At 33.0% G+C, this 18566-nt stretch overlaps 1 protein-coding gene across 1 annotated transcript in view; it reads left to right on the forward strand.

The window, feature by feature from the left end:
* The first annotated feature begins 2443 nt into the window (after positions 1-2443).
* LOC146997905 (DEAD-box helicase Dbp80-like) overlaps positions 2444-18566 on the forward strand; it is a 32025-nt gene continuing 15902 nt past the window's right edge. Inside the window, exon 1 of the mRNA XM_085812303.1 lies at positions 2444-2618. Within this exon, the coding sequence (XP_085668429.1) occupies positions 2444-2618 (175 nt within the window). The remainder of the gene's footprint in view (positions 2619-18566) is intronic.

The following is an 18566-nucleotide window of genomic DNA, read 5'->3' on the forward strand; positions in this document are numbered from 1 at the left end:
ATATTCAGAGAGCAATAAACACGTTTAGAAATGCCAGTGCTCTATCATTATCCAATAAAACTTTGAACATTTTAAACGGATTTTCAAAAAATTCTGAAGGAAAAATAGATTTCATAGCTTCCAGTTCTTCAACTAACATTTTCCCATCTATATCAGCTTCTTTCACTTTTGGTACATCATTTTCTGTTAACTTAGAATCTGCTAGAGAAATTTTTAATTCAGCTGCATGTTTTTGAAGTACTTCTTTTTCCATATTTTGAAGTTTTCACAGAAACTCAAAAGATTCATTATGATTTTTTAATTGTTCAAAACGATCTTTTAGTGATTCCGTTGTAACTAAATCTCTTAATTAAGACACAATAACACGCCGAATAAATACTGATTCAGAAGTCAAACAACAAAAATCAGCGTTAATTCACAAAATTTTCACAGGACTAGTTTCGATGGTTTTACCGAACCATCATCTTCAGCTGCAAAACAGCTTTGCAGCTGAAGATGATGGTTCGGTAAAACCATCGAAACTAGTCCTGTGAAAATTTTGTGAATTAACGCTGATTTTTGTTGTTTGACTTCTGAATCAGTAAATCTCTTATTTTTTTAGTAATAATCTCGGGCCAAGACGCAGGATCATAAGTTATATTCTGTGATTCCATTTTCATTCCAATATTTGCTTCTTCCTGTTCCGGCTCCATTCTGTGCAATTGTGTTTCTTCTTCATTCTTTACTTGTTCTTAATCTTCTTCATCTTTATCATGAACTTCTTCATTTTTGTCATTTTCCTCTTCATTTTTATCAGTACTTTCTGCTTCAACTTTGTCATTAGTTTCTTCTTCTCCTTTGTCATCAATATCTATTTAAAAAAAATTTGTTTAAAGCACTTCTGAGTTTTTCACTTTCCGTTTTCCTTTTTGCACTTAATTTCCTTTTTAGACTACCAGTTTTATATTTTCTTCCTACATCTCTTTCTTGTTTCAGTGGATTCGACATCTAATGATAAAATTATAGATTATGTATCCATTTTTTATCGAATACTCTACTTAGATTTTTAATTACAAAAATAATTGTATTGTCAATAAAATTATGTAGAATAATGAGTACTTACCTTATTCAACAATTAGTAATTGTAGTCAGAAAACACGACTCTAATAATTATAACGATTAGAAGAATAGAGAACTACAAATGCAAGAAACAATTGACGTTTGATACTATACCAATGGCTGGTATGTTTGTGGAAATAATTGCTTGTGCATATATACGTGCATAGTACTTAACGTACGTAAAGTAGTTCGCGTACGTAGTGCAAAATCTCTCTAATATAGGACTATCTCGATTAAATTCAATACATTTGACATGAACTTTTACGGGTATGAGTTTTCTATATAATAAAGTATAATATAATAATAAACACATTAATAAATCTCATCCAGCAATGCGAACTTAAAATAAATATATTTTTAATTATTTGAATAATTTATAATTTAGCCATTGTCAAAAGCAATTTGCTTTAAATTTCAAAATTTTTTTTGTTTAGTTTGATGGTAACCCCCTTTCAAATGCGGGGGGGGGGCCCAATCTCCTTTTATCTGGCCCTGTCTATATGGAGCTGCCATAAGGCAATAAGAGCTATTTTTCTAATAGTTCAATTTTAAATCTTCTTGAGCTTAGTTAGAGGGGGACTATAATAAAAGCAGTGCATCTAACTCATCATAAAGATTTTTAATGGGGATTCAAGTTAGGTGAATTGGATGGCCACTTCCTGTGAGCAGTGTTTTGATGTTTGAGGTACTCATTCAGAAATTTTGGTTTATGCGGACATTCATAATTATCCATAAGAATAAATATTGGACAACCTGCTATAACTTGCAGTGAGATAGCTCAATTGATGAGCCTGATCATCAACACCTTCTATTCCAAAAAAGAAATCTTTCTTCGAGAAACGATTTCAAACTCATCGGATATAAGTAATTCTGATGTATATTTGACATGTTGTAATATATTAAGATTGCAAACTAAATGAGGTAGTATACGAAGTCAAGAAGTAGCATTATGCCCTTGGGACCATAATTTGATTTCGTTGCAAAAATGTGTATTGGTCATAGATTATTTCAGTTTTACCGAGGGCCTCAATAATTTCGTTAGCATGACTGCAGCTACAGTAATATAGTATGTCTTAACTAGCAAGTTTATGGTTTAAAATTAGTTCATTGGAAGATATTAATAAATATAATGTGATTAAAAATTAGGATCTGAATTAAAGATATAAATTTTTTATTTAGGCACTTGGCAAAATCGGGGGTAGTGGTACGACAAAAGCAGATCTGGTAAACAACTTGGGAAGAATTGCAAAATCTAGTGCCAAAGCATTTATGGAAGCAGTGCAGGCTGGTGTGGGATCTGGTAAACAACTTGGGAAGAATTGCAAAGTCTAGTGCCAAAGCATTTATGGAAGCAGTGCAGGCTGGTGTGGATATCTCTATGATTGGACAGTTTGGTGTAGGTTTCTGCTCAGCTTATTTAGTTGCAGACAAACTAACTATAACAACAAAACGTAACGATGATGAGCAGAATACTTGGGAATCATCAGACGGTGGATCTTTCATGGTTCAACCTGATCATGGTAAGTTATTTAGTGGCATATGGCAGTATTAATTTTGCTATATTAAGAATAGCTGAGATATCTTTGGTAGTAAGTTAATAGAATATTAATGTTCAAGTAAATATACAATTTAAGGATTTCATTGTAGTTGTAAAAATTGATGACTTTAGATGAGTGTGATGAATCCATGGCCAAGAAGCTATTAGATACATAAATCTAGGATTTCTGTTACTCAGCACATCTGACTGATTACTACAGGTTGCTACAATAGTGATAATGAGTGCAAACTGTCACATTAGAGATGATCAGTTCAGTTACATTAAAAGTTTTATAACTGCCCCTTTGGCCATAATATATAGTTATTGTGAATTAAAATTTCTCTATGATATTAAAAGTAAATAGATGAATGAATGAAGTGATCCTTTTTAACACATAAGCCACACAATACATTAGTTTGTCTTATTTTTTTTTTTTTTTGAAATAATCATACTACAGTTTGTAAATATTTATAATGCTTTATTTGCTAAAGGAAACATCAAATTCAAAATTCTATGTGTACATCAAATGACTTCCTCGAACAGAATTCCCCTACATTTCATTTAAACTTATTGAATTTAATTAAATTTACCTATTGCTCGGTACTACAACCCAGCTTCACGCATCCCTACAATGCGACCACATATAAAGTCATTTAGTTGTCTGTGAGGTGTTCGATATCCTCGTAATAGCATCTTTAGTTGCTTCTTAACGGAATTACAATGCCAGCAACAAAAGAGGATAATTTTTCACCTCTGTTACTGCTTTTATACTTTGTGAATAGCGCATTAGAAATGTGCGCTATGATCCTAATTCCTGTTCATTTGCATGTTTGATCAAGATGTTTTTGCATGCGAAATTTCGTCCTTTATTGCAAAAGTCCTTCTTAGTGCTTTGATTTTTTTTGCAAAAGAGCATATATTTTTTGAAAACGTATAGTCACAAGTATTTATTTGAATTTGGAAATTAATGAAAATTGAAAGTCCTTAAAAAAGAAAGTTTAATTATTCCAAAAATGAATAAAATAAATTATACAGTTTTGTACTAAGAAATATGTTAAAAAATTCTTTGCATAGGCCCACCAGCGGCTGAGCGGTAAAGTCGCTGAACACTGGTAGTTCAGTCTGAGGTTCGAATCCCGCGAACAGGCTGACTGTATGGGCATTTTTGTGGTTTTCCCCATATGTAACATGCTTAAATCCCCTTAGAAATACAATTTTCCTTAGAAAGTCCTCCACGAAAGCATTCCTATTTCCATGTAGTGCCGAAGGGCAGAACATGTAAATAATAATCCTTTGCACTGGTTATTTAAAAGTGTGAGCATTGCAACCATTTTTCCCACATGGATATTAAAGTCACTGATGATTGATCTTTGAATCCTTCACTATGAGCAATGATCATCATGAATTTTTTTTTAATTGGAAACGTTTCGCAGAAGGCCACTTATTTTTTATGCAAATATGATTGAAAAAAGTGGTAATAAAACGTGATTATGTGTATCATACTGCTTATACTTTATTTAGGCCTTTTTTAATAGAATATTTTGACCACGTGCTAGTGAACAATATGCATTAGGGGTAAAATTATTTCCTAAAAGCCACATTACGCATTGGTACATATGTGTAAAAATGAAACGAAGTAATGAAAATAAGTGATAAAACACAAAAATTATTTTATATGATACTTTATCAGTGGCAGATATTTAATATACGTGAATTATTATAAGTTTGTAACAAATATATTATTACTGCAAACAGTATTTTTAAACATTTTACTTGTAGGTCATCTTCGTGCAATCCAAGCAATAAGTGGAAGATCCGTCGTAAATTTTGCATATATAAGTAATATCTGTATGTTTTCCTGGGAATAGCAACTTTTGCACTGCTTTCAAACTATCTTTCCACTTTTCTCTTCTTCTTGTTGATTGATCATATGTTCTAATTAGCTGAATTATGCACGGAATCACGAGGGACAAATTGTGGTTTCAATAAACTGCATATCACCAATAAACAAAAGTCAAAGTGATATTTTCTGTGGAATATTTGTTATAGAGAAAGTGAGAATTTGAAAATCATTAATTTCAAAATATGCACAAATATTTTGGTAGGCCATCTAGAGTCCCTTCTCCACCATGATCATCTGATCTTGCTTATCAATCCCTGTCATAAATTTATTACATTGAATGACAGCAAATAATTTTCCTTTTGCCTCTTGTTTGTCATTTCTACAATATCGTTTTTGTATTCATTAGAAACATAAACTACATTTCTTTTATCTTTCCTTTTGTTGATTATACACCATTAGCATACTTCACTACCGTTACCCCTATCTTCAGTTTTTCGTGCCAACCACCATCTAATTATTCTCTTGTCCTGGGTAGTGTATTTCAGCCAGCCACATTTTGAGCAAATTCACCATATTTCTAATTTTACATAGTCAATACTTTGGGGCTTCTGAATTTTGTAGTTTCACAAAGTGCAGTGCTCCAGCAATAAAAGAAAACGATTCCTGCTCATAGTGCGCTCAAGTGTGTTTCTCAAATATTGTATCTGTTTTCTGGTAATCTTGAATGTGGTTTATTCTCATAGTTCTCGTATGTAAAATTAATCCCACAAATACCAACATTTCATCTTTTGTGGATTCCTTCCAAGCATTTGTTTCACGGCAACAAAGTACTTTATGAGTCTAGTCATTCTTTTGAGTACTTACTTCATCCAAAATATTTTCAGTAAGTAAATGACAAAATAATGATTTGGATTGTAACCCTAAATAGGCTGCAACAAACACTCTGATTTTGCGAAAGATTTTGTGATTTTATTCCATTGTTGTTGGGGAATTTTCCCAAATTCGTACCATAGAAGAATCAAGCTGATGTCATGTCGCCTCTTGCACATCTTTCAACTCGTCATCTACTTCAGAATCCAAAATACGAGGGCCATCCAGGAAGTAGATTACGTTTCCGTCTGTGTCCGCTAGGGGCGGGGCTAGCGCGGCCATCTTGGGGTCAGAGCGTTGCGCAGCTCAGTCTGCATCTAGCCGTGCTAGTGAGAGGTTCGTGCTGTGCTCCGTTCAGATACTGTGATGGTTTGAAATGTCTGCATTAATTGAAAATCCCGCGAGCTGCGAGGTGCGCTCAGTAATAAGGTTTCTGACTGCAAAAAACTGTAAACCGATAGAAATCTATCGGCAGCTTCGTGAAGTGTATGGGGACAACATTATCACTGAAGGTGGAGTGCGTCAGTGGGTCATAAGATTTCAAAATGGCCGAACCAATGTTCACGACGAAGATCGAAGTGGGAGACCCAGCATAGTGACCGCCGAACTTCTCGAAAAAGTTGATGCTAAAGTCCGTGAAAATCGAAATTTCACAATAACGGAACTTTCTTTGAGTTTTCCACAAATTTCGCGAAGTTTGTTGCACGAAATCATCAGCGAAAAGCTTGGTTACCACAAGTTTTGTGCAAGATGGATTCCAAAAATCTTGACAGAGGACCACAAAAATCAGCGAATGGCTGCAGCGTTGAACTTTTTGGACGCTTACCATAAGGATGGTGACTCTTTACTCGATCGCATCGTTACTGGTGACGAAACATGGGTGAAACATGGGTGGCTGGCTATGCAGCGTTTTGATGACGACGCACAGCTGCAAGAAGAGGTAACGAAGTGGTTGAAGGCGCAGGCGGCCGAATTTTTCGACGAAGGAATTTCCAAGCTCGTACATCGCTACGATAAATGCCTTAATTTGTATGGTGACTATGTAGAAAAGTAGTATTTGAGTGTGGCTTTCATCTGTATATAATAAAATTTGTTTCCTATACTTTGTTTATTTTTTTATTCCTAAACGTAATCTACTTTCTGGATAGCCCTCGTATCATGGGTATCTTGGGGAGAAATTAAATCTTCATCGCTGTCATATCTAACATCATTCAAGTGCTCATCCAAAAGTTCAGCCAACAAATTTGCTATTTCATCACCTGTTAAAGGCTTCTTGGATTGCTTTTTTTTGGGGAGGGCATGAAGGCCCTGTAAAACTCATTAAAGATTCTTTTTTTCATAACTAATAAGGCTATAAATTTTAAACCATATGCTTTTAAAATTACTTCTAACCTATAATCCACCCAATACCAGCAGACATATTTAACATATAATGCCGACTAAAATGGAGACTTAACGTTGAGTTGCAGCTCTTTCTGCGCGAATGGACGGCTGGCTATCAAGATATCTCTCGACGCTCCACGCCGGCATGATTTGCTTTTTATTATCGACACCATGTCGCATGCTGGTGTGAGATAAGCAACAAAAGTGTTGAGTAGAGGTGTACCTTGTGGGAGGTATAATGTAAATGCAATTACTTAAATTTCTGGGCACTGTTGGATGCATTTATTTTAAAGAAAAATGTAGTAAAAGACTAATTAATGGCTAAAACTTACTTAAAATTACATTTTTCTAATGCTTCTGCATGACTGTTAATTTTTCTTCTCATTTCCATTCAAAATTACTTTTTAGGAATTATATTATTTCCTTATTTTGTTTTACAGCTAATTTTGCATGTTGGGTACGGTCAAATGCAGAATATGGAGCAATTTTTACTGTACTCAAGAACTGTATTCAACTTACTGTTTGTAGAACTGCACTCAAGTTACTGTTTGTTTGGGATCTTTGTCTTGGAGGAATTTTTATTCCAGTTTTTGTGCACATGCTTTTAGGTCTTTGTTCAGAAACTTTTCCTATTTTCATACTGATTAATCCATATTGTGTCTTATGAAGATTTTGAATTTCAAGGTAGCCACAGATACCAAATTATATATCCACTTTTCAGTAACAAGGCAACAGAGTTTTCTAATGCAATTATTTGTTGGGCTTTTGCTACACAGCACAATACATATGCTGGATCTAAATGTATTAAATAACGAGAAATTTGGAAATATTGCATAATGCAAATATTGTTGATATTTGTATTGCTAGCAGCCTTATACAGATTCTGGTTCAGTACAAAGTCTGAGATACGGGCTTCTTTGGACTTCAGCCATTATGGATTTTGAATTTTCCTGGATAAGTAGATCATCAGTTTATGTCTATCTAGTAAGATGGCATGTAGAAATTACAGAATAGTGATTTATGAAATAATGAAGCATTTGCGAAATAAAGGGAATAAAAATTTACACCCCCCCTCCAAAAAATTCAATGTAGGTTGTTTAAGTTGTTTCGTTTTTATTTGCTAATACTTTCTTTTTCATTCTATAGATAGACATCATTTCTTATTGGGTTACCTTATTAGAGTGCTGTAATGGCTGTTTCAAAAACTCCTACTAGATTGTCATTTGAAATTTTTTTATTGTAAATGAACTATCTGTTATCTTCTTCGCTACTGGTAGTAATATTTTTTTGGATTTAGACCTGTATTACAGATTTTGTCATCCATTAATTGATTAATGATTTGGATATTGTTGGATTAATGATTTGGATATTGTGAACGCAATGAAAAACTTCTGTTCTGTTATGTTACTTCTTCCCAATTGGAAAATTTCGATTTTTGTTTGTGATATCTGAAAACCATTTAATTCTTGACTATCATCATAAAGCTTAGCTATGATCCACTATACACTATTGGCAGTGTATCGCAAGATTGGTAATTAAATAGAGCTGGAGCAAACCACATGTATTCATTACCGAGTAGCAGGTACATCGGTTGACTCGAAGTACTGATTCGGTACTCACGAATTCATTTCTTTACTCGCATCTGTCGTACGACGCGGTTTATTCGAGTACGAATGATGCGGTTGCTATTAGAATACCTTTGATGCGGTTGCTATGGGAATACGAATGATGCGGTTTCTACGCGAATACGAATGATGCAGTTGCTGTTCGAATACAAATGATACATTTGCTAACAATACCCGTGTGCCACATTTTTCATTGATAATTTCGAATTTTTTGGTTAACTCATCGGGCAAACTCTTGTTTACATTATGTGTTTTAGTTGAAATATTGTTTAGTTGTTGATATTTAAGAAAATGATCAATTTTGATAGTGTGAAACGTTATTTTGTATTTGCTTTTTACATTTAGATTTATAGCACATATTATGTCTGTAATTTGAAAATTTAGATGATTATTGATTTTTTTCTTGAGGATGCCATAGGGAGATTTTATTGATTTGAAATATTTATATACTGCACTTAGGTATGGTTTAAATAAGAATATGTAGATTAATATAAGTTCTTTACTTCCTTGTACGAAATAAAAAGGAAGTAAGTATCGTAATCGAGAAAATTTTTTGGGTATCATATTTCAACGGAAATATCCATTTTTGACGATTACAGAATCCATGTGAGTTATTTTTTGGTGACGTCTGTGTACGTACAAACACATTTTTTTTTTCCAGAAAAGGATTGTTAAATGTAATCCCATTTACTCTAAGCTGATACTTATGAGTAATGATTATGACTTCAAGTTGGTACTTGAAAGGCATTTTTTCGTGACGTATATATGCATTTCGCATAACTGAAAAACGATTAGTTCTAGAACGTTGAAATTTTGTATATGGGCCCGTTTTAACATCTAGATGTGCACCTCCCTTTTTATTGCAATTGGTAATACTACAAAATGTAAATATGTATATTTTAAATAAATTATAATTAAATGTAAAGTACACACACACACACACACACACACATATATATATATATATGTATATAAATATAAAATAAAAGCCAAGTAAGGCAAAAATAAAAGCCTTGGTTTTTATTTTATTTATTTATTACTAAGTAAGTTACTTGGCTTTTTATTTCGCTTATATTTTATTTTTATTATTTCGTTGGTTGTAATCAGGACTTAATTTTTGAAATTAGAAGTGCTGGAGCTCTGGAAGGCTATCAGGAAAGATGAATAAATAAATAAATAAATAAAAATAAAAAATAAATAAAATAATTAACAACTAGAATATTAAATGATTATTATTATAATTCAAGAAAAATGTAAAGACAAATGAAAATTTAATTAATTCTTAAATTAATGATGAACAACTAAGTAATGAAATAAAGTACCAGACATCGTCTGGTTTAGGGGCTGTTGCTGAAATTGCAATTTAAGAACCAAGCCAGGCATTAGCTAAATTTAGGCCCTTGATGAGCAAATAATGTACTGTTTACCAGAGTATAGATAGAAATTTGGTTATGTAGCCTATTCTTCTAAAATGATGTTTCGTCGCTGCCTTCACCAACCAATTCCCTCTTTTTCGGTTTCGGATTAATTGGTTACAGCAATGCACACTAGGGCTATTGCCTAAGGGAAGGGATGCCTTCGTGGAGGACTTTTTAAAGGAAAGTGGCTCATATGCGAGTTACACGTGGGGAAAACCACGAAAATGCCCGGGCAGCCAGCCGTTAGCCGGGAAATAAACCCTGGACCGAACAATTAAGTCTTCAGCGACTTTACCGCTCGAGCGCTGGTGGGCTCTTCGCTGTTTGAAAAATAGGTGTTCACTTTACGATAAAGCAAGCACCTGTTTTCTTCAATTAAAACAGGTTAAACGATATGACTCTTACTACTTCAATCTCACTTAGCTTTCGATTTCTAATATTGATTCAATATTTTTTTGATTAGAATAATGGATTTCAAACATGTGCAAAAGGTGTGTATCTGAATATAATTAGGTTTTTATAACATAGGGCCCATTTTATTAATTTCTAAAGCAATAGAACCACATTATCGCCGTTTTGAAAGAAAGCAAAGATGTGGCAAATGTATAATGAACATTAATATACATGCTTTACTAGAAATTCACCCTTTCGTCATTAGCGGTTCTGATGAAAGGAATGGGGAGCAGCAGGAAACGAAATAACAAATAACGGACAAATAACGTAATCTAATTTTTAATGCGGTCTCATAGTTTCTTTAGCCCACCAGCGGCTGAGCGGTAACGTCGTTGAACATTGGTAGTTCGGTCTGCAGTTCGAATCCCGCGAACGGGCTGGCTGCATGGGTGTTTTCATGGTTTTCGCCATGTGTAACATGTATGCGAGCCATTTCCCTTAGAAAGTCCTCCACGAAGGCATCCCTCCCTTTAGGCAGATAGCTCTAGTGTGCTTTGCCATAATTAAACACACCAATAACAACCCAGTTTCTTTATTTGTATTTGGGAAAGTTTTATTGTCATTATGAAAAGTGAAATTTGATATGGGTACTGCATAACTTTTTAAATTATGCTTATTTTTGCTGCACTTCATTTAAATTTATTTCCTCGAATTATTCTAACTTAATTAAGCGATACCTGAAGGCAAGTTACAAATGGCATCAAACACTGCAAATTTTGAAATTAAATTTCCCGGTCAATCTCTGTTTACGGGAATCAAACTTCTTGTATTTTTATTTTTTCTTAATGAGTATAAAACTTTGCCAGCTATAAATATAGGAACCAGAAGACAACATTAAAAGTTAGATTTCATAATTTGTCCAAAATAATTTCTTTTTAAAATTTGACATTGACAAAATATGAATATTTTCGTCATTTAAAATACTTCTATTTTTGTTGCACCGTATTTAAACTTGCTTCTTCGAGTTATTGACATTAAATTACATTAATTCCGTTATCTATTAGAAAATAATTATAGCAAATCATCTAATTATGACATCTTTAAGAGGTCACTTTATAAGAGATCTGTATTTTTGAGAACATAAACAAACATTGGTAGTGAACATCACCTTTTTAAGACCACGACATGTAAAATACTCTAAAAAGTATGAATGGTTGCATTTAAAGAGGACCCATTACTTTTAATAAAGAATGTAACATTAATGTTAATTATACGTGTGTTTGGTGTGTTGTGTGCCAAAATAGTGATACCGTGGTTCTGTTGCTTTAGAAATGTGTGAAATTTAAAAAATGGATACTATATAACAAAAATGTTATTATATTCAGATACAACTTTTGAATATGTCTGAAATTCATTCTTCCGCTCAGCATAATTCGTCTGCATAAAATAATAAATAATATTAGAAATCAAAAGCTAAGTCGAAGTAGAAACAGACGTTCTAAACCATTTTAATTGAAGTAAACAGACGTTCGTCTTATCGTAAACACCTATTTTTCAAACAGCGGATAAAACGGAAAAGGGGGAATTGGTGGGGGAAGGCAGCGAACAAAATGACACTTTTTGGAGCTGGGATGAAATGAGAAAGGACGAGAAGGTACTAAGCCAACAAGACAAGGTCTGGTATTTTACTTTATAATTTAAGTATTCATCATAAATTTAAGAATTATTTTAATTTTTATTTGTCTTTACATTTTTGTTAAATTTTACTTATAAGTATTTTATATTTCAGTTGCTAATTATTATGTTACTTTAATTATTCATTATTTTAATCACTATTTTTTATTATTTTAATTATTAAGTTTTTAATAAGTAATTTTTTATTATTTTAATTACTAATTAATGTTATTATTGTAATATTTATTTTATTTCGTGTTTTATTTTTTATTTTATTTTTTCCTATTTTCCTGACGGCCTTCCGTAGGCGCTTCTGACTTCTGAGACACCACAAAAAGAGGTGAATTATTTGTATTCAAAAATACGACGCAAAACTCAGTATCGCATAGGGCCGTATACTGATCCCTAGGGCGGCATCCCTAGGGCCGTATACTGATAAAATAGTCTCAGGATACAAATACCGATTGACTTTACCGAAAGTAATGAGTAACGATACGATAGTAACGAGTACTGGTTCACTGAGTAATGAATACATACGGGTACACAATTTCTCGTTACTTCTACAGCACTTGTAATTAAAAAATATATAGTTCTGTTAAATTCTGCCTTGCTTCTACTGCACCCTGATGAATTTAAGCTGGAATTATATTTAGTCATTTAGTATACTTAGATCTATTTCCTGCACATGATTTTTGGTAGTCCTGAACAAATAAATTTCCACATATACTTCAGGATTATCCAGGCAGGCAATAGATATTTTGCAATCTGGTTCAGACTCTGTGGGTCTTAAATTCTGCCTACAGAGTCAAATTATTTTGACCATATAGAACTATGCCTATAAATGATTATTTCTTCAATAGGAAGGTATTTAATTCAGTGCTGAAGTAAAATCAAAAATCGGGACATGCACCTCCAAAAAAACATTTGCTGCTGATTTGGTGGTCTAGATTTCAGACTTTGTACTCTATATGTTTATTTGCATCTCCAGCCATTAGAAGTTAATTCGTGAGCGTAAAAGTTATGCTGTTTTTGCAGGTTTGCTTTTGTAAATAATTAGGTTATTATTATACAGTTTGTAATGGCTTTTTGATGAGCATGCAAGCTACACTCACCCACACACTAATACTAAACAAAAACAAAAGGATGAAAATTCAGATAATGATAAGGATTCTGATGGATTAAGCTAACCAAAACAGCTAAACTGCCAAAAACCTCACCTCCTAATTCAATTGCTACTCAGAATAGTTTGAGTGCATTATCGAATTCTACCACTCATTCAGACACTAGAAATGATAATCAACCATCGCAAATAATTAATAGCACTCAAAAGAGTTAACGATAATCAAGAAAATAGGAAAAATCAAACAATGGTAAACAATGGGAAGATGGCACCAGATATAACCGATATCTAAAAAAATCTCAAACCTTTCAAAAGCAGTATTCTATGGCACAGTGGAGAATGATGGTCACGGACAATTTAGAAACGCATAACATTGAACACTATGTAATTACACGTAGACATAAAAGACCAGTAAGAGTTGTTATCAGAGGACTGCCCATCACGACAGATAGAGATGAAATAATAGCAGAATTAACGAACTTAGGATACTCAATTTACAAAGTAGTACAAAGACCTCGTTTTAAAACTAAACAACCTTTGCCTTTATTTCAAGCCCAACTAATTCAAAGTGCCAATATTAAAAATATCTATAATGAAACACACCTAGGATTTTTCATGATCACTATTGAAAGATACATCAACAAAAGCATAGTTCCACAATGTCACAATTGTCAAAGATTCCATCACTCATCAGATAACTGCTTCTTTTTGCCTCGATGTGTGAAATGTGCACAAAACCATAAAACTTCAGAGTGCCCTACACCAGGACAAATAGATAAACCAGTCTGTGCAAATTGTCTAAAAAATCATCCAATGTCCGCAAGGTTGCAAAAAATTTCCTAAAAATACAAAAAGTTACGCCCAAGCCACGTCAAAACACATGCAAACAGTTAAATACCAGAACAACAGTAACCAGGATAATAATAATAATAATTTTTCAGATGTATTCTCTACTTTAAAAGAATTGTACACTATTTTTGGAAATAGCAATGTATCAAAATTATTCAATCTATTAAGATCCAACATGGATCAGCTAAGAAAGGCAGAAACTCCTATGGGAAAGCTATTCCTACTCTTCAATATATGTGAAGAAGCAAACATCTTTATTCCAAGTTAATTAATACACTTTAAATTTACAAAAATCATGGCTTGCATGTGATCTTCCTCAGCCTCTCAAATTGTAACTCCTTCTCAACCTGCCATTGGACGTTTCAGTGTCACCTGACCTTCCTCAACTTCAGATAGTTCAGCCTATTCTCCGCCCATTTCCAGCACTGATGTCTTCAATGATAGACGTTACTTCTCTCATCACGCATTACTTGCACGTATTCCCGATGCTACGTTTCGATATGTTTATCAAGGATTATTGCCTTTAATTATTGCTTTTCATTACGATATGCCTTCACTCACCAGATGTAAATAATGATCGATGATCATTATTTATTACTCATTACGATGAGTGACGTAACATCGATCCGGATAGGACTCCAGTCCAGGCGCCCGTTGCAATGAACGTCTCATTCAAGGATGAAATAATATAAAGCAGTTGATAAAAAAAGGGTTTGTCTATATTTTAGGGTGCCAAATATATTATCACTAAGTTGTTTTATTTATCACCAAATTGTTGTTTCATTATGTTAACCTGAGTAGTTGAATGTTATGGAAAACCTATTTTGACCTGATTGGTTGCAGACTACAGTGAATTTAACAGATGGGAAAATATTTGTAAGGGTTTATTTCAGCATAGGATGTCAGTTAGGAAGTATGTTGCTTATTTTGCATTGTACACCATAAAATGGCTATATGTGATGAGATTAATGTGAAGTTTTGTATGATTTGAAATGAAAGGGGGGAAAGCATTAATTGACTGGTATGTAAATAAAGGTTTACTTAGTCATTATAAGTTCCCTATTTGTACAAAGAAAGTGCATACGGTCAAATGTAAATATCGTTCAGCTAGCTTTGAATGGGTTTGTCGCAAGAAAGGTTCATGCAAGGAATGCCACCGACAGTCTGCCACTATGGAGGATATTTTTTTACTCTTATTTTTGTGAATTTGTGGTGACGGCAGTATGCATATTTTAGTTCAGATCAGTTAAGAAAGTTTTTGGAAGCTGTTAAGGAATTCTGTGTACTACAGACTGAAGACACAGAAATTTCTAAATATGCTAAGTCGATATTTCCTTTTTGTAGTGCATATATGCAATAAGATGTATTTCTTTTTTTATGTTATTTCATTGTGTGATTTACAATGCAGTTTATTGAGCTTTGATTAGCTACAAATTGTGTTCAATTTTGGTGATGAGTAACTTTATTTTAACATTATATGACATCATAATTCTTCTGAATTTTTTAAAAGTGGAAATAGATCAATGTGTACATGGACTGAGTTTGTGCAATTTTCGGATTTTTTTAAAAGTGAGAATAGATCGATGTGTACTTGGACATCGAGTTAGTGCAATTCTTTGACTTGTTATTTTGGTTTTGTATAGCGGCTGTCTTGAAAGTGTCCCTTTCTGGCCAATCGCCAAAAATTGGCAACTTTTGCCGAGGCTGACACTGAACTGAAATATATTTTTACACTGTTTTTAAATTTTTTGTAGTTTTGCTGTTGAATTGAATTTTATGTGGCATAAAAGCAAAGAACATGATATTTAATAAATAATGCATAAAAGTGATAAATAAAAAGGCAAAAATTTGTTAGCCATCTGACTAAGATAATTGAATATTGATATGACAAACTGAGGAGACTGAAAAAATATAAAAGTGTATGTGAACACCTGACACTTTATCGTGAATTCTAAACATACCGCTATGCAACTTTCAAAATGTTTTTGCTGTTGTACTGAATGAGGTGTAAAGGCAAATAAAACAGTGCTTAATAAAAAAAGTTCTGTACAAAATTTCTGATTATTTCTGATTACAGCTGACTGATAGACTACAAGCTTGGCAAGAGCATTAAAAACCTTTCTAGGTGACTGTTAATACCCAAAACCTTTCAGTTTCTTTTACTTTTTCTATGAAAATTCAGAGGATAAACTATGTGAATAATTAAATTACCAAAAGATGCAATTACAAAACTTTACCAATATCTAATAAGACATATATATTTCTACTTGTATCTCGAATATCTTCTGTTTTTGTTGTCCACTGCCACTCTGTAGAATTCAAATCATTAACTGCGTCTTTGTAGTCTAGTGCAAGTCAAGAGTGTGTACAATGCCATTTTTGTGCGTACGTGGATAACGTGTATGTGCAATTCTTAAAAACGTGGAAAGCAGTTTGCGATTCTGGACTTTCTCCCAATTGCGCACCTAATCTTCGTCATGATTAAGCACTTTTGTTCCATAAAAGTTCTAGCATATGCGTAATTCGGCTAGCAGATTGTTGGAAAAAAATTTTGAGTAAAAAATAAATAAATAAATATATGCCTTTACTTCGTGAAAACAAAATGGCGTAAAAAAAAAAAAGGCACCTAGCAGGTTGCTGTAGCACGGTTGGTCGCCAAATTTTTACCAAAAAATCGCGAAGTTACCATAATCCAAAGATTAACCAAATACATTATTAATTAATTATGTAGCTAATTTTGCTTTGTGAATTGTGCTTTATTTTTATTTATTTATACAGTTAAAAGTCATTAATCCGGACTCATCAGGACTTCGGTGATTCTGGATTATCGATTTTTCCGGATTATAGATCATCAGTTTGAATCTGGGAAGATAGCATGCAGAAATTATAAAATTAAAAGTATGACACTGTAATTCATAAAATAAAGAACAATTATGATCTAGAGGGTATCAAAATTTACAAAAAGAAAAAGCTTAATATTTATTTTTCTATCATATGAGGAAATAGAATTGGGAAGTTATAGTAAAGGCTAAAATCACAAACAATTGGCTAATTTACATAATAATAAAATATTTTTAAAAATCCGAAATGTTTCAGATTTTAAATTACATCCAAAGGGCATTTCGGCTAATCTGTGGAATATGGTAACAGGTTTTTTGGCAACATTTTGGTAAGGCGATAAAAGTTACTAGCTATTACTTTAGTAGTGTACATGGATAAAGTCAAGAGTGTGCGCAATGCCATTTTTGTGCAATTCTGGGTTTTTTTAAGTGAAAATAGGTTGACGTGTACACGGATGATTCCGTGTATGTGCAATTCTTAAAAATGCGGCAAGCAGTTTGCGATTCTGCACTTTCTCCCAGTTTCGCACCTAATCTTTGTCATGATTAAGCATTTTTGTTCCATAAAAGTTCTAGTATAAGCGTTAGCAGATTGTTGGAAAAAATGTTGGGGGGAAAAAAAAATAGAACATGCCTTTACTTTGGGAAAACAAAATGGCGTCCAAAACAAAACTAGCAGGTTGCTGTAGCAGGGTTGGTTGCCAAATTTTCGCCAAGTTACCATAATCCAAAGATTAACCAGTGTTTCTTTAACGTTTTGTGCATTACCTTTATTTATTAAATGTCAGGTTCTTTGGACTTAAACCATAAAAGTTAGTTTAATAGCAATGTTGCAAATATGAGCATTTCTTTAGAATTTCCGATACACTGTTCGACGTGCTGGAGATAAAAAGTCCCCCCCCCCTAGTGTGTTGCCATTGCTCGCTTTTAAATCATTGAGTTTGTTATTCAAAAATTCATTAAAAGTTTTACAAAATATGAAATCGATAATAAAACAAATTCCAAATGCCTATATTCGCAGTAGGATTACGTGATTCAAAATTGGATGTCTCTAGATACCTTTGTTTTATTACAATACGAGAAATATACATATATTTATGCAGATTTTTCATTATTTAATTTCTTGAAATATAATGCAGGACTCGTAACATTTTGTGGCAACATTTGAAAAGTGAACCGACATTTATAGGAGTCCGACGCAAAATGCCAAAATGAAAGTAATAGTCCTTCGGGACTCAAATCCCTTTGGACTAAGAACTGCACATATCTTTGAAGAATAATTTTCCTTAAGTATTGTTTCTTTCTTCAACATGTTTCCTTTTTATTTTATAATTTTTTGCTTTAATTAAGGATTTCTGTTTTTTTCTAAAAAACACTAAATGCATTTAGAATGTACAGAAAAAGTGACGAATTATATTTCTTTAGTAATATGAACATTCAAAAGAAATATGAAATATATATGGTAACGTGCTGACGTGGCAGAATTTTTAGAATTTAGTTACTCACCGACCAACAAAATCTAGAAAAGGCAAAACTTTTAGAATTTAGAGCAAGCATTGGAAGCAGAATTTAGAAAGGTACTAGGCAGCAGAATTTAGGATTCACAGAGATTGCATCAGGCGGGAAAATGCTTAGTGCCAGCTGTGAATGATGCATTAAGACCTATTAGATGAATCTTTTAAATTGTAAGTTTTCAATTTCTTTATTAATGAAAAAAATCCTTTTTATAATGCCTGCCCATGTGATAGGATTAGAAGCATTTTTTTATATTTTCCATGCTTGTGTCTAGAGAAAATAATGGGAAGATAAACATGTTAAGATTCAAGTATCAGAAGTAAGACATTCAAATATTCCGTTTTCATTGTTCTTCCAGACATTCTCCAAAAAGTAAGAAATTCATTGCACACTTTCTAGAA

This window comes from Stegodyphus dumicola, chromosome 3 (assembly GCF_044657685.1).
Source record: "Stegodyphus dumicola isolate Sdum_Otavi_A_Nest chromosome 3, ASM4465768v1".
NCBI lineage: Eukaryota > Metazoa > Arthropoda > Arachnida > Araneae > Eresidae > Stegodyphus > Stegodyphus dumicola.